Source organism: Primulina eburnea, chromosome 10, assembly GCF_022965805.1.
Source record: "Primulina eburnea isolate SZY01 chromosome 10, ASM2296580v1, whole genome shotgun sequence".
Lineage (NCBI taxonomy): Eukaryota > Viridiplantae > Streptophyta > Magnoliopsida > Lamiales > Gesneriaceae > Primulina > Primulina eburnea.
The window spans coordinates 33,253,491-33,271,513 of record NC_133110.1 but is presented as its reverse complement, the minus strand read 5'-3'; the positions used below and the strand labels follow the sequence as shown (position 1 = coordinate 33,271,513).

The following is an 18,023-nucleotide window of genomic DNA, read 5'->3' as shown; positions in this document are numbered from 1 at the left end:
TGGATGTGCAAGTTTTGAATGAGGAGCAGTCCTTTTTATAGGCACGAATAATCTTCCACAAGGTAAGCTCTGAAGTCGCTCCACGAATGACGCTGCGTTGATGGCTCCACGAATGACGCTGATGGCTTAATCAGTGGGGGATTGCACCAACCTCTCCCGGATGAATGTGGCCACTTTTTGGTTCAAGGTGCTCACTCGAGATTTATGCTGAAATGGAGTGATTTCGGTTGTCTTTAAATTGCAATTGGTGCACTCCCATATTGCATGTTACATGGTCATCACATTCTCCCCTCCTTATTGTAAGTTTCGTCCTCGAAACTTGGATTAACTTGTCCTTCGAAAAGAAGCATCAAACTTTTTATGTTACATTTTCTTCGATATTTTTGTCCCAAATTTTTCACATATTATTCTTCCATAAATAAATTATTATTCTCGGGTCAAATTTTCATCTCAAGTCGCAAGCTTAAATCAACTTGTCAATTTACAAGTACACTTCCAAATATAGAATGCATACAAATCTTAATTCTTAAGTAATATTAATCCATAAATCCAACAAGTAAACCCAATATCAATCTCAAAATATTAAATATAATCCTTCTAATTAACCACAAGAACATGCTTTAACTATCTATTTCTAGATCTGGATTTAATCGCTATTAAGGCATGCACCTAGAATTTTCCATCTCAATGAATATATTATTATAATAATAAATTCTCTGAAGTAAAAATGTTCAACACTATTACGTAATAAAGCTAAAGAAATAAATTCGATGGCAATTCTAATTTGGTTGTAAAATTAAGTAACTTGGAAAAATTATATTATAAGGTTTCAATATTTAATTAGAAGCATCATCAATTGATTATTTCCGATTTAAATCTGTAGTGTTGAATATTTTTAAGTTTTAGTGATGTGTCCATAAGTCAGAAAAATAGGGAAATACTAAAATTCAGCATACAAGTCATTTCAGCAGACCCCTCGCACATATTTCAGATGATCACTTATAGGTTGTTAAGAGTCAACCAAATTCGGAAAGACGATCTTTACGGAATTATCGTAACTGTTCTATTGTCTACTGAATCGTTTTTGTCGATCGAGTAGTCTATGATTTGTTTCTTTAATTGGTATAAACATATTATCAACAAATCTAAGTTTCAAATAATGTATATATATAAAAAAAAAAAGGTATAGTCGTTGTATGTCAGTGTTTCAGACACTTATTGCTACATATATACTATTTTGGAAAAAGACGAATGACACGTGACATCTAGTACTATTTCTATTATGGTTATGGTATGACTGAATTATAGTCGTTCAAATTTGAACGTTTCAAATCGTCTATTTATTGACATCTCAAGATTCAACACTCTTTTGACACTATCTACTATCTTTTATCTATATTATGTGAGATTAAGGATGACAATGGGTAGGGTATGGATCGGATTTTATACATCCATCCTCATACCCATTTATTAAATTCATCCTCATGCTCATCCTCATACCCATCAGGTATTGAATTTCATCTTCATCCCCATACCCATCGGATTATCGGATACCTATACCCTACCCAAATACCCTATTATCATATACAATTGAAATTTTTCAAATTTAAATTGTTTCAATGAAGTTATGAATATTTAAAAAATTATTTAAATGAACAATATGAAAAATTATTAATGATAAAAATTTTTAAAATAAACTTTATAGAAAAAATAACAAAATATTAAAAATAGTTTATATTAATTGAATAAAAGTACACAATTCAACAAAAATAAAATATTTTTCAATTTTTGAAGTCAAACATGGAATAAACTTACCAATGGAGAAGATGAAAAATTGAATGAAAAATAAAAGAGCGGTAAAACCTTGAAACGTAAAAGTGAAAGTTAAAGGGAAGAGAAAAGAAAAAGTATCGATTTACTTGAATTTGAGAAGAAGAATCTTTAATATAAATAAATATAATTACTATATATTTATGATTTACTTTGATTTGAGAAGATGAATCTTTAATATAAATAAATATAATTACTATATATATACATATATATATTTATATTTAATTTAAACGGGTATTCGGGTTGGGTGTGGGTCGGATTATATCAAACCCGCCTCCATACCCAAACCCGAAAATCCCCACACCCGATTACTCAATTATTTAATCGGGTCTAAAAATCCCTCCATAGCCTCTTCTATTCGGGTCGGGTATCGAATCTTCCAACGGGTTCGGAGGAAATTGTCATCCCTACGTGAGATTCAAACTTTTGTTGAAACTTTCAAGGACATATATAAATGATATATCTTATCTATATCAAAGATATTTACATGTATTTCATTTTTGTATTGTATTTTGTGTGAGTTTTGAAATTAATTTAAATACTCATATGTTCAGAATCTTTATAAGTTGATAAAAGTTGTTAAGCATTTCAGAAGGCAGTATGCAAGTCCTATTGAAGTGAGTATTTACAAGTATTGTAAAACCAAATTCTTTTAGTAGAATTTTTCTGGAAACAGAATAAGAAGAAACATAGAAGAGATTTATTCTTCCAACTTGCATAAACAAAAACTGTGTTATTTACTTTCAACTGCATTTTTCTTTTCTCGATTTACTGTTTGTGGTTTATTTATTTTACTTTGGTTCATTAAGTTCAGATAGACTCGTTTTGCATTGATTTTCTTTTCTAGTTATCCACTGAACCTAGAAGACCGGGATCTGATTCCGACTGCTAATATCAGTTGAGATCTTGATATCACTGTTATTCAGAAGAATAAAATTTTGTGAGGTGTTTATTTACTCTCTTCCGAACACCTCCACCGACTAACATTTAGATTTATAATCTACAAAATCAAAGCAACAGAATTATTGACCTAAAAAATTTAATACTCAATTCATTAGCAACACTTATTGAACTTATCGATATCTTATTAATGTTTAACAATTAACCTATGATTGATGGTTGGAAATAAATTTGAACAGTTTTTGTCACAATTGGTGTTTTTTTAATTGGTTTCAGATATAACTTACATTATACGGTTAATTTTATTTAATTAGTAAATATGATGAATATTATCTAATTATTAAAATAAATGAATATCACCCACTTATTTTTATAAATATATACATAGAATTTATTTTTCATACAATTCATGAAATATGATACATATATTATCGGGATTGGACACAGTATCAAGGATCTTTTAGATGCACATATTAATTAATATTATATTTTTTTCTTTAAAAGAATTTATAATTATTTAATACCTCTCTAAATTAGTAAAATTATATGGTCATAAAATTATCAATTTATATAGAGTTTTACAATATCTCATCTCCAATTCATCTAAAATTCTTTTCTGAAAGTAATATTATCAAAATATTTTCTCTATTTTATTTACCAGAATTAGTTTAATCATTCAAAACACTAGCACTAAAGCACACATTGTGTGCGAAAAGGAAAAAAATTATTATTTAAATATATAGAAAGAAATTCATTAAATTTTCAAGATTATTTTTTATAATATAATTTTAAAAATAATTATATATATTTCTCTTTAAAAATAAGAGTTAAATATTTTTTAAAAGCTTTTTTAAGCCATATTATATTTAGGTTTAATTAAATGCGGAATCAATTGAATTTCTCTAATTGACATATCCAGTTACTTTACATTAAATAAATTTTACGTAATTTAATATTATAAAAAAACTTAAAAAAAGGTTTTAAACAATAAAATTTATAAATATCGGCGTCATGGTACATATGTTGTGTATAGTATAAGATATAAATATGTGTGTTTGTTTATTTATAATATGTTTTTCATTTTTCAAATAATTGATTTGATTGTGTGTTATGATCAAATGTTTATCACTAGGTTAAAAGTTGTAGATGTTATCTAAGACACAATTTTATTTATTTATACATGTGGTAACGCAAAGTGAACCTACTTTGATGCTAATGAGTAGTGCTGTTGGACCCATGAGTCCGAGAGGTGAGTATCTATCTGCTGGTGATGTCTCAAATTCTTTTGAGATCAGTCTTATCATTTCTCTACAATGGGATCTGTTCCCCAATAAAGACAATATTACATGTTGAGATCTGGCGTCACTATTTTACGGTCCACTTAGCCAACCAGTACAAGCGACACAACATCAGTAATTTGATGCACGAGAACTTCTAGGAGGTCACTCATCCCAGTTATACTCTCACTCATGTACGATTGACCTAACGTTCATGCTATTTGGGAGATTTGAAATCATGATCTTGATCTGATACAAATTGCTAGGATAAAATCACTTATCACAAGACCAAAAACTATATCTATTAGCCAATGAACAATTTTTTTTTATATATAATTGTGACAACGCATAGTTTAATTACTTGTGTGCTAATGGGTCGGGTGTTAGGTCCTTGAGTCTAGGAGGTATGTATCTATCTACTAGTATTGTTTCATATGTCTTTGAATATCAGTCTTACTAGGGATGTAAACAAACCAAACCGTTCGCGAGCTATTCGGAGCTCGGCTCGATAAAAAGCTTGTTTGAGTTCGTTTGTTAATCATATCAAACCAAGCTCAAGCTCGATTTTGAGCTCGACAACTTAATCAAACCAAGCTCAAGCCTAAGTGTATTCGGCTCGTGAGCTCGCAAACATGTTCATTAATAGGCTCGCGAGCTCGAGCTCGGCTCGTTTAGGTGGCTCGTCAGCTTGAGCTTGATTCATTTGTTGAGTTGACAAATAAAAATATTAGTACTAATAAAAGTTAAATTTTTATGTCTAATATTAAATTAGTTCATAGATATATTTAATTTTAACAAGCTCGAATTCGAGCTCAATTGTATGTTTTACGAGCTCGAAAACGAGCCGAGCTCAAGTCAGGCTTGTTAAATATGATAAACGAGCTATTAATAAACCAAGCTCGAGCCCGGCTTGATTAACATGATAAACGAGCTTTTAACGAGTCAAACTCGAGCTTTTTAAAAACTTAGTAATTTCAAGACAAGTCGAATTCTAGCCTGATGATAAAAGCTCGAATAAAGCTCGAGCTCGAGCTCGAGCTCTATCAATCTTAAACGAGCCAAACTCAAGCCAGATTATAAAAGCTCGAATCAAGCTCGAGCTCGAGCTTGAGCTTGAATTAATCTTAAACGAGCCAAGCTCAAGCCTGATACTGTTCGACTTGGTTTGGATCGTTTACATCCCTAAGTCTTACCATTTTTCCTACCGTCGGCCATGTGCCTAATAGAGATAGTATTACCCATTACAATCTAGCGTAAATCTTTTACGACCCATCTAGCTAACTAGATTAAACGACATAACATCAACAGCTTGATGTACAAGAACTTCCCAAGAGGTCATTCATCCCAATACTAATTTCATTTATGTACGTTTAACCCAATATTGTGATATTTCGGAGATGAATGGGCCTGATTTAGTTATCATATTTTATATTCAGAATGATGTGTACAAATATGTAGGAGTTAAATCTCAATTTTTTATTTAATTAATTTCTTATACCTTTATAGATGTAAACAAAATCAAAATCTTATATTCATTAACCACGAATATTAGAATCCTTTATAAACATAGATCATAATTTTGTATTCGATACAAGGATGATAATTGACTTACGCTCCTGAGCTTGACCTTGAATCGCTTTTTTTGAAGTCAGAAAAGGGGGCAATGGGAGCGGGCTGATGTTTTTTCTGAGAAAAGGGCTGATGGAGAAAACATGATTATTTTGGTCGAAAAAATTAAATATTTATATAAATAATTAAACGGTAAAAATGTAAACTTTGTTTCGTAGGAGTTAAAACTAAAGTTATAGTGTTGTCGGATACTCTTTTATTAAAAAAATTATGTCTAGAGACTGAATTTTAATTCAAAGATAGGCATATGTATTTAACTTAAATTAATCCTCACTAAAATATCCATATGTGCAATAAATTTAGAAAAATGACACCTAAATCGTTAATTATTTTACTCGATGGCTACAAATCCAATATGATGTGATATATATTTGATCTCGATATTGTCGATAAATTATTGGAGAAAGATAAAATTTATGACCAATTAAAGAGCCAGACGTATACATTACATTGCTAGGCTACTGCATAACGATCAGTTCATCAAGGTGGCCAGCCAGAAAGCGAGCCAAAGCAAGTTGCAATGATTATTTTTTTAATCAAACAAAGTTGCAATGATTTTAATTTTACCAAAATAATATTGAAAACAATTAAAATAAAGGAGTTATATTTACACTCATTTTTTTTATTATTTTCGCTTTATTTATAAATAATTTTAAACATATTTTATATACGGAATAAAATATAGATAACAAAATAGATTGTAAATTTGAAATAATGATAATTATGAAAAGAGTGGGTCTCTTGTGAGACCGTCTCACGGATCATAATCTGTGAGACGGGTCAACTCTACCCATAGTCACAATAAAAAGTAATACTCTTAGTATAAAAAATAATATTTTTTCATGAGTGACCCAAATAAGAGATCTGTCTCACAAATACGACCCGTGAGATCGTCTCACACAAGTTTTTTGCCTTATGAAAATGGGTAAAAATTTTGATTTGAATATTCAGATGTTAAAGGCATATATCTTTGTTTCTTTACAGATGTGAATAAAGGACTGAAGCTTTTTATGGTACAACTTTAAAAATATTTTATTCTTTTGGGAAGGATTTAGATCCCCACAACACAATAGCGCCATTTCATTATTGCACTTGGTTCTTATTCTTCAATCATATGAACTTGCGCCATCAAAATGATCTTGCAAATATTTTATATATATCTACATTATTAAAAACAATTTTGTTTTTTATATTCTAATAAAAAGATATAACAAAATATTATTTTAATTCGATAAAAAGTAAAATGGTAAAGTAGAGATTTAACAAGTGAGGATAAAGTAAGAATTTATGAAGATATATAAGAATATTTTGGATAAGTGAAATATGAAAATAAAGGTTTTTTTTTTTTGAAAAAAAATATGAAATCTCAATCTCAACATTTTAAAAACAGCTTATAAGCTATCAAACTACTTATTCGTACGTGCACGTGTAACACGTCTAAGAAAATTCACATTTTGATTCTGTAATCAATTTGTACGTTTATTCTTATATGGTGAAAAGACTGTTGATGCGTTTTGAATTATATAATAATTGATGAATAGGTTTTTTGTGAGACGATGTCACGAATTTTTATCTGTGAGACGGGTCAATCGTACCGATATTCACAATAAAAAGTAATACTCTTAACATTAAAGTAACACTTTTTCATGGAAGAACTAAATAAGAGATTCGTCTCACAAAATACGACCCGTGAGACCGTCTCACATAAATTTTTCTCACAATTGATTGTCGTCAAAAATTGTTTTTACCTGTTTTATTTGAATAAAAAAAAGCAAGAAAGGAGAACCGAAATAGTTTAGTGGGTCAATTTAAATACCGCGCTCTGCTTTTTTTGCATCACTTTCTCTGTAAAAAATTGTGTATAGATTCTTTTATAGCAATCATAAAACATCAGTAACTGTTAGCACATTATCCTTGTGTGTGTTATAAAGGATTGTAGTATTTAGACAACTATCGTAAATTACCTTATAATTGAGATGACATATTGACAAGATTGGAATTTTTTTTTCAAAATCGTTCGTTTGATTCTGAAAGGAATATTTTATTTTTTTATTATTTTGCTAAATTGATATTATCAATTTATGATTTTGTCTTTCTAGATTAACCAATATTGCTTGATTTAATTTAAATGATAATATCTTGGTTTACTTATTTGTAGATTATGAGATCTTGCTTGATTTAATTCTAGATGATAATAACTTGATTGATTTATATCTAGATATTATATGATTTGTTTTTAATATGATTTATATCTCCAAGATATTCTATCCATGTTTAAAAGAGTGTTATCCCTAATGAAAATATGTTTTCCATATTTTGTAGGACTCTTCTATTGAATAACTTTTAGGTCAAGCCATCTATTTAAATATGAGAAGTCTTGCAGCCGTATAGTGGGGTTCAGAGAGTGCTTTTAGAGAGAGAGAAAAAAAAAGGCTTTAGAGTGAGAAGAGGCTTTTGGTGAGAGAGGCTTTTCAGTGTGTTGGACAGTGTGCTTTTCACATAGAAAAATCAGAAGAGTCCAACATTTATTTGTTCTACAGTTTTTTGTGTGATCGTGTGATCACTTTGTTGTGGAGAGGAGGTGTTGGAGTTTTCAGAGTGCACATAAAGGTCGGCACAAGAGTTCTCGCTTAGAAGAAAAATACGAGAGCCGAGCCTTTCCTTGTGAGAAGTTTTCGTGCGATCGGTTGATCACTTTACAGCGTAGGAGAGCTGCTGGATTTCTCTGAACACACACATAGTTCAGATATTGAAGATTTTCGTGTTGAAGATTTTGTGTGATTGATTCGCATATACAGTGTTGCCGATTGGTGTTGCCAACATTCAAGAACAACACTGACGCAGAGTGTTGATCGAAGAGTGGTTTCGTTTGGTTAAAGCAACACACTTTTTTATTTAATGCATCTAGTTTTTATGTGGTTTGTTTTGATGCATTTTTAATCCTTGGAGTGTCAAGGAATTTGGTTTTGTTTTCTCACTAGTATTGTTTTGGTGTAAACGATTTACATAATTTTTCTAGTGAATTTTTTGCCATGAGGCATCGCACAAATATTCGTACTTGTGCATAATTTAAATCTGGTGTTAATTTATTAAAGTTATATTTGTGTGTTAAATACTTAACTTCCGCTGCCGTGTTGCGTACAGTGTTGACAACACCGGACACAACACTACCTTCTGATACACACATTATAATGTTTTATATTTATTTCTTGTACAACAATTCCTTACAAGTGGTATCAGAGCCAACGCTTGATACACTAAGTGATTGATTCTGGTTTATTGTTGTTTTCTTTTTTCAGGAAATTTAACAGAATCCCGATGGACGTACTATCACAGAACACTGCTGTTTTGAAAGAAAAATGCTGGCTGCAAGTCAACCCGCACGGTGTTGCCGCTGGTGTTGCAACACCGGGCCGCAACACCACTTCAAAATCCTAATTGTCTCAATGCTAAATCTCACAATGACTCAGGTAATCATGAAATCCAGAATACTGATTCTGATGAACTCACCTTTGAAAGTGTGCAGGCTATGTATGAAGAGCTGTATGATGATTGGCTTAAAAGAAACGAGACAAATTCAATTTTTTCAAAAAAAAAATGTTGAGTTAAAAGGCAATTTGTCTCGACTCGAAGTCGTATTGAGTAAAAAAGATCTTGAACAGTGCAAAGTCAAGGATGAGCTTGAGAAGGCCTCAAAGACACTTGCAAAATTCAACTCAAGTTCGTCAAAACTTGACTCAATGCTAACTATGGGAAAAGACAACAGAACTGGTCTTGGATATGTTGAAAGCGCATATGAACATGGTGAATCTTCCAACTCCGGATCAAAATCAACTGTGTTTATAAAGGGAATTGAAGACAATTCTGTCCCTTTAATGATGAACCCTCCTATGGAGAATCTGCCAATCTCAAAGCTAGCATCGGAACAAAGGCCGAAACAAAATAGAGCTTCTTCCTCTCTTTTGAAAGTTGATCCTCCAGTAAAGATGTCACAAATCAAGAAACCAGTGTCAACTTCCAAACCAAAGCAAAGAAAGCGACATTTTATCTGCCACTACTGCTATAAGCCTGGGCACATCAGACCTTTCTGCTACAAACTAAGAGACGACTACCTGGATTGGAAATCAAATCGGGTGTTGCCCACAGTGTTGTCCAACACCAGGCGCAACACCGCAGTCAAGAAATCTTCCACAAGGAAAGTTTGGGTACTTAAAACTGTTATTCGATGCAATATCAGTTATACTTCTTTAAAAACTAACATTGCAGGTGCATGGTACTTTGGCAGTGGGTGCTCACACCACATGACAGGATCTAAAGAACGCCTCACGGATTATGTTGAAGTAAAAAGTGGGTGTGTAACCTATGGTGGTGGTTCCAAAGGAAGAATTGTAGGCAAAGGAACCCTGAACGTTGATGGGCTTCCTGAACTTCACAATGTTCTACATGTTGAAGGACTTAACTCAAACTTAATAAGCATAAGTCAACTTTGTGATGATGATTTACATGTTAAGTTCAATAAAAATAATTGTGAAGTTTTTAATGATGCCGATGTTTGTGTAATGTCAGGTACTCGTTCAGCTGACAATTGTTATCAATTGGGAGAAGGTGATGGTTGCCGAAATGCCAAGGTGAGTGATTTAGACATATGGCATCAAAAACTGGGACACGTGAGTATCAATACCTTGAAGAATCTGCGTAAGTTTGATGCTGTGAGAGGTATGCCCAATTTAAATTTAGGTTTTGTGTATGTCTGTGGTCCATGCCAGAAAAGTAAACAAGCCCGTGTTGCGCACCCGGTGTTGCAACACTTTGGGACAACACAGTGCCTTGAACTTTTGCATATGGATATACTGGGTCCAATGGATGTTGAGAGCTTGGGTGGTAAGAAATATTCGTTTGTTTGTGTTGATGATTTTTCGCATTTTACTTGGGTAAGTTTTCTTAGAGAAAAATCTGATACATTTGATGCTTTTAAGAAGTTGCATGCTAGGATAACAAATCTGTTTGATACGAGGGTGGTTAAAATAAGAAACGATCATGGTGAGGAGTTCAAAAATTCTCATTTTGTTTCTTTGTGTCATAAGAAAGGTATCAGTCATGAATATTCATCTCCGAAGACCCCTCAAAAAATCGGCATAGCTGAAAGGAAAAATCGAACCCTCCTAGAAATGGCTCGGGTCATGCTTAGTTCTAAGAATGTGTCAAAATGTTTTTGGGCCGAAGCTTTAAATACGGCATGTCACATTTCCAACCGTGTTTATTTAAGGAATGGTTCTACAATGACCTCATATGAGATTATCATGGGAAGAAAACCAAACCTTAAATATTTTCATATTTTTGGATGTGTAGGTTATGTGTTGAATGATAGAGATCATCTAGCTAAATTTGATTCAAAAAGTGTTAAATGTCTCTTTCTTGGATACTCTACTAATGACCGTGCTTATCGTGTATTTAATCTGAGAACTAGGACTACAATGGAATCAATTAACGTTGTGTTTGATGATCTTGCAGATCTAACAGTTAAAACACCGGAGGCTGATGTAGAAGAATGGCTGGATATAAGTGAGGCACTGACCAGAAACAGTGTTGAGTCCGGTGTTGAGACCAGTGAGGCAACACCAAGCACAACACCGCCTCTGAACCGAACAGAAACTGTGGATAATGACAACAATGATAATGATGATGTGGTGATTAATTGTGAAAGAGAAATTCCCAGCAAGATTCAGAAGAATCATCCATCATCACAAATCATTGGTGAATTACATGATGGTGTGCAAACAAGAAACAAAGAAAAAGTGGACTACCGCAAAATGATTGGTTTAATCTGCATGAGCTCCACGTTTTCCCAGATAAGTCACTCGTGTTTTGTGTCTCAAATTGAACTCAAGAATAATAATAATGGCATTTTGAATGAGGAAGTCTATGTCAGTCAACCTAAGGGATCTGAAGATCCTCACCACGTGGATCATGTCTACAAATTGAAGAAGGCCTTGTATGGATTGAAACAGGCTCCACGGACATGGTACGGTAGGTTAGCTGACAATCTGATAAACTTGAGCTTCAAACGAGGTGAGATTGACAAAACTCTTTTCATTCAAAAACTGAAATATGATATTTTGATCTATCAAGTGTATGTAGATGATATTATTTTCAGTGCTTCATCTCAAATGCTTGTGAATAACTCTGTGGATTGCATGTCATCACAATTCGAAATGAGCATGGTAGGAAAACTAACTTTCTTTCTTGGATTGCAAGATAAGCAATTGCATGATGGTATATTGTGACAACTCAAGTGTTATAGACATTTCTAAGAATCCTGTTCAACACTCTCGAACAAAACACATAGACATAAGACGTCACTTTATTCGAGATTTGGTTGAAAAAAGGCATAATTCGACTGAAATTTGTTAGGACTGAGAATCAACTGGCTGATATATTCACGAAACCTTTGGATTTTGAGAGATTCTCCAATCTTCGGAAATCTCTCAGCATGTGTGTACTTTTAAAAACATTTGTTCAGTGTTGTCAGTTGTGTTGCCAACACCAGAGACAACATTCGTTTTTCCATGACCATTACTAGGATATTAGGCATACTGCATATTCATAATCATCCTATTTATTTGTGCAATGACTGAACAGTGGAGGCAAATTTCTGAAAGGTACCCCTGAGTGTTCATACTTCCAATCGTATGTTGAGAAATAGATTTTGCTCAAATCCAAGGCATTGAGTAGTTGAGGACAGTCATGAAAATCGTGATCTTGTCTAAAGTGAAAAGATGACTTGGAAAATGTGAGCAAAAGGAGAAAAACAGAAAAGAGGTAAATAAAAAAAATTAGAAGAAAATGGAAAAAGCTACCTAGAGGAGTCCATTGAAGACCGTTCTTCTAGTGTGGGAGCTACCACTTCTAAGTAAAAATAGTAATGGAAAAAGCTACCTAGGGGAGTCCATTGAAGACCGTTCTTCTAGTGTGGGAGCTACCATTTCTGAATCAAAGAAAAAAATTTGTGGAAGTTTGAATAAAACTCGGTGGTGTTGCCAACACCAAGTTCTGTCATAGCACAGTTTATACATTGCCTGACATTTTGATAATTCATCATATTGGAGGTATATTTAGGAGATGCATATTGACTTTTGTTTCGTGAATTCATCATGTGCAGTGACATATCAGTGTTGACCTATGACAGTTGATAAAAACCTTGATTATCTAGATTTTGAATTTATGTGTATACTTGTGTCAGTGAGTTATAATCGACGTGGGTTTTACTGGATTTTCTTTTGAAATCGTCGTAACACGAGTTTGAATCAATTTTACTGTTTGATTTTGGGATAGAATCGTTATGAGTGTTTTGGGTGAATTTCGGAAATATTACATTTACCATGCGTTTTTTTTTGGAGCTGAAGGATTGAATCGGTGTATTGTTTTTGTTAGAGTAAGAGCATATATGTTTTGTTATAGTCTGATTTTGGAACTTGGCTTACTTTCTGGCCAAAAAAAGGGAGTATGAGGACCAAAAATGCAAAAGAATGATGCTGAGTATCTGGAGTTGCTGAGCTTGAATGAATACTTATACTCTGTCTTTAATGCTCTTTTTAGGTTGCTTTACATGATTAATGAATTTCTCATTCGTATGACTTCTTATGTTTTCAGGTGTTCTAATGATGGTGTTGACAACACTATCAACAACACCAGTGTTCTAACATGTTTAATTCAGGGGGAGATGAACTTTGACTCAGGGGGAGACACATTCCAATGCAGGGGAAGCTTAACTGACTGCGATGCTAACCAAGATTATCATTTTTGGATGTTTTGTCCAGAAAGGCAAAAAGAGGGAGATTGAAAGGAATATTTTATTCCTTTATTATTTTGCTAAATTGATATTATCAATTTATGATTTTGCCTTTCTAGATTATCAAATATTGCTTGATTTAATTTAAATAATAATATCTTGGTTTACTTATTTGTAGATGATGAGATCTTGCTTGATTTAATTCTAGATGATAATAACTTGATTGATTTATATCTAGATATTATATGATTTGTTTTTAATATGATATATATCTCCAAGATATTCTATCCATGTTTAAAAGAGTGTTATCCCTAATGAAAATATGTTTTCCATATTTTGTAAGACTCTTCTATTGAATAACTTTTAGGTCAAGCCATCTATTTAAATATGAGAAGTCTTGCAGCCGTATAGTGGGGTTCAGAGAGTGCTTTTAGAGAGAGAGAAAAAAAAAGGCTTTAGAGTGAGAAGAGGCTTTTGGTGAGAGAGGCTTTTCAGTGTGTTGGACAGTGTGCTTTTCACATAGAAAAATCAGAAGAGTCCAACATTTATTTGTTCTACAGTTTTTTGTGTGATCGTGTGATCACTTTGTTGTGGAGAGGAGGTGTTGGAGTTTTCAGAGTGCACATAAAGGTCGGCACAAGAGTTCTCGCTTAGAAGAAAAATACGAGAGCCGAGCCTTTCCTTGTGAGAAGTTTTCGTGCGATCGGTTGATCACTTTACAGCGTAGGAGAGCTGCTGGATTTCTCTGAACACACACAGAGTTCAGATATTGAAGATTTTCGTGTTGAAGATTTTGTGTGATTGATTCGCATATACAGTGTTGCCGATTGGTGTTGCCAACATTCAAGAACAACACTGACGCAGAGTGTTGATCGAAGAGTGGTTTCGTTTGGTTAAAGCAACACACTTTTTTATTTAATGCATCTAGTTTTTATGTGGTTTGTTTTGATGCATTTTTAATCCTTGGAGTGTCAAGGAATTTGGTTTTGTTTTCTCACTAGTATTGTTTTGGTGTAAACGATTTACATAATTTTTCTAGTAAATTTTTTGTCATTAGGCATCGCACAAGTATTCGTACTTGTGCATAATTTAAATCTGGTGTTAATTTATTAAAGTTATATTTGTGTGTTAAATACTTAACTTCCGCTGCCGTGTTACGTACAGTGTTGACAACACCGGACACAACACTACCTTCTGATACACACATTATAATGTTTTATATTTATTTCCTGTACAACAATTCCTTACAGATTCGATTTTGGTCTTCTAAGTGATCGGGATTTTGTAAAAGGATGCTTTTCGTATGTTTGGTATATCGAAACTTTGCCAAATTTCATGAATAACGCGAGCTTATATTTTCTAAAGCTATGTACAAAATGCAGCATGCCTTCCTACAAAGCCAAATACAAGAAAATGACCATAGCCTATAGCTTCTGGTTTTCAACCTTAATTACACCAACATTCTTGATCTTTAATTTCATAATCTATATATTCTTCGATCATTTTGGAAGCTAAAGATTTCAGTGCTTGTGATCAAAGTTAATCCCCATTTATCTAAATCATGGGATTTAGACCAAACTAAACACCAACACAACTTTATATATGTAACTTCAAGAAATCCTAGGAAAAGCTTTGCAGATCAATGGCTTCTTCATTTCCATCGACAGTTTCAAGCATTCCGACAAGTCGACGCCGTGTTTATCTGAATCCATCCATCGGAACTTATGAAGTAACTGAGCCAGCCAGAGCTGAACCGTGGCGAGGCCTAACGTTTTACCGGGGCACACCCTTCTCCCCGCGCCGAAAGGTGCCAACCTAAGATCACATCCCATAATGGAGACATCCTCTTCAAGGAACCTCTCGGGCCGGAATTTTTCGGGATCGGGCCATATCTTCCCGTCGTGCGTTATGGCCCACATGTTCACCATCGCGGTGGTGCCAGCCGGGATGAAGTGTGGGCCCACGTGAGTGTCGTGGATGGCGAGACGGGCCCAGGAGAGCAACGGCCCTGGCGGGTGCATCCTGAGTGTCTCCTTCACAGTAGCTTGAATGTAAGGGAGATTTGGGAGATCGGAATCGGCTACTGCCTTGTTGGTTCCGATCACGGCGTCGATTTCGCCCTGAGCTCTGGCTTGGATATCTGGGTGAAGAATCATTCTTGCAAGAATCCATTCTAAAAGAATGGCAACTGTATCTGTCCCTCTGAAGATCATTTCCTAAGGAAAAAACCAGATCATAAACAAATATTCCTCCATTGATCAAAGAAAACAAAAAAAAAGAATTTAGTTCGAGATAAAGATGGATTAATGTATAAATGAATATATATATTATAAAGGAAGAGATATTTCAACTATTGGAGAATATAAATCAATGTTGCCATCATCTACAACAGACTACAAGGGCCTAAAATTATTCAGATTCTTATGTCAAAAACGAATTCGCGGTGAACCAACATTACCGTAGGACAGAGCAGTAAAAGTTCATTACATGTTATTTTTAATGAAAATATATTTACAGTAAATATACCATAAAAGGACTAAAATATGATATCCTATAGATGCGCATAAATGTTTTCTAGCATTTAACACAGAAAACAAATCAGGCAAATACAAATTTATAGAAAGGTGAAAATGATGTCCATCATGCAATGCCTGTGGCACTAATGCCATATAGAAACAAAAAATCATCAAAATTACTATAGGTACTTCATGCAACATGAGCATATTCTAGGGAAAAAAAATAGAATGAATAAAAAAAGTTAAAATAATGGAAAAAACATATGTCATTTATGTTAAATCAAGAATTAGCTAGAATTTTAATTACCCAAAGAACAGCAATCATTTCTGTATCTGTGAGCTTGTTCTCTTTCTCCAAATCAAGCAAAACATCAACAAAATCATGGGAATTTTCTTCAGAAAGATGTGATATTCCTCCATTCTTACCAGCCCTTTTTAGCCTATGTTCTTTTATGATATTTCCAACAAAAATATTGACCCTACACGCCAATTCTTGGCTCCTCCTTCTAACTCCCTGCAAGTCCAGCCACCCCAGAACAGGAAAGTGATCACTCCAGTTGAATATGCCAAGCAGTTCATACCCTTCTTTTACTAATCGTTTTAGCTCTGCCCCGTCTCCATTTTCGCCATTAAAATCATACATATTGCCAAACACACTCATCATCACATTGTTTAGTGAACCAGAGTGCAGCACATTCTTCAATTGATCAATCTCTCCATTTCTCCCCATCTGCAGCTCCATTTCCTCCACCATTCGAAGCCCGATCCTCTCCCGGAACTCCCCGAAACGTGATATCCTCCTCGGGCAGAACAAATGGGTGCCGGAGATTCTCCTAAGCTTCCTCCAGTACTCTCCATACGGCGCGAACCCCATGGCCTTGTGAAACAGAAGCTCGTACGCGGATTCCTTGACGGGCCGGTCCGCGAAGGCCGAGCTGTTCAAGATCTCTTTAGCAGACTCGGGGCTGCTCGAAACGATGAAACGCGTGAACCCGACTGAGAAACACATCAGATACGAAGCTTTTAAGGTCTGAGAGACTTTGCAGAGGATCCTGTGCGCTAAGGAATTCGTGAAGACCAGAGCAGAACCCAGAAGAGGGAGGCCAGATGGGCCAGGAAGATCACTCCTCAGCCGCATTTGGGTCTTCAGAAGCGCCCATGCAATCCCGCCTTGTGTCAACCAGAAGGCGAATATCGCGCAAAACATAAGGAAACAGATCAAAAGCTCAACATTCGGCACCGTTGAAGAGTAACCGGCGGACGGAATGAAGAGGAAACCGTAGTCTGAAGACATTTGAATCGTGGGAGAGCTGTGATTTCTTGGGTTTGTAATGTAATAAGACGAGGTTGGGTTTGTTCGAGAGAGCAGGGGGAGTGGGAGTAATGAGACGAAAGAGTGTGACAGAACGGTTAAATAGAAAAGCTTACACCAAATTTGATTGAAATAATATTTAATATTAAAAAAATAAATAATATTAAAATAAAATGTAAATTTCTTTTTTTACCATGTTTATGCTGTGAGACATCATATTATCGTAAATCACGGAAAGTAACTGAGTTAGTTTCATTACAACCTTTTTGTGAAAAAACAATTTAATTACACCTTCCGATGAAATAAAAACTTTCTTAAAACATATTAGTCTATTTTATTTTTCATTTTTTAAAAAATTTATACTTTATTTTTAAGACTTTTAAATTTTAAATTCAACAAATTTTACAAGAGTGGTGTTGCAATTTGACCAAAAAACAACTGATCGGTCAAATATAAATTTTAATCGTACAACTTGTTAAGTTTCGATTATATTTAATTAAAAAAAATTTATATAATTTTGATATTTTTTCTTATAAAAATAGCACATCATCTATATATGATGACATATTATTATTGATGGTCGATGAGTTATGAGGAGAAAAGGCATAAATTAGACTACTTAATTGGTGGAGAAAAAAATTAAGATTAGACGATTCAGAGGACAAATTTTGCAATTTTTTTTTTATCAATTTTTAAAATTGATTTTAAAACATTAGTTGGAATAATATAATAAAAATTATAAGCATATACAATTTAAATAGTTTGAG

At 33.7% G+C, this 18,023-nt stretch overlaps 1 protein-coding gene across 1 annotated transcript; it reads right to left on the bottom strand.

Annotated features, from left to right (window-relative positions):
- Positions 1–14,757: 14,757 nt before the first annotated feature.
- On the bottom strand, positions 14,758–17,337 carry LOC140803304 (cytochrome P450 78A5-like). Its single transcript, XM_073159119.1, has 2 exons — positions 16,252–17,337; positions 14,758–15,644 (listed from the first exon to the last, which is right to left on the bottom strand). The coding sequence occupies exons 1-2, from the start codon at positions 17,236–17,238 to the stop codon at positions 15,039–15,041; spliced, it is 1,593 nt and encodes a 530-aa protein (XP_073015220.1). The 5' UTR covers positions 17,239–17,337; the 3' UTR covers positions 14,758–15,038.
- Between the last annotated feature and the right edge of the window lie 686 nt (positions 17,338–18,023).

Bases quoted from the DNA above. Each gene is read 5' to 3' on its own strand.
- LOC140803304 (XM_073159119.1), bottom strand. From the start codon at position 17,238: ATGTCTTCAGACTACGGTTTCCTCTTCATTCCGTCCGCCGGTTACTCT. The intron at 15,645-16,251 runs GTAATTAAAATT...TTTTTTCCTTAG, and splicing joins AAATGATTGCTGTTCTTTGG to GAAATGATCTTCAGAGGGAC.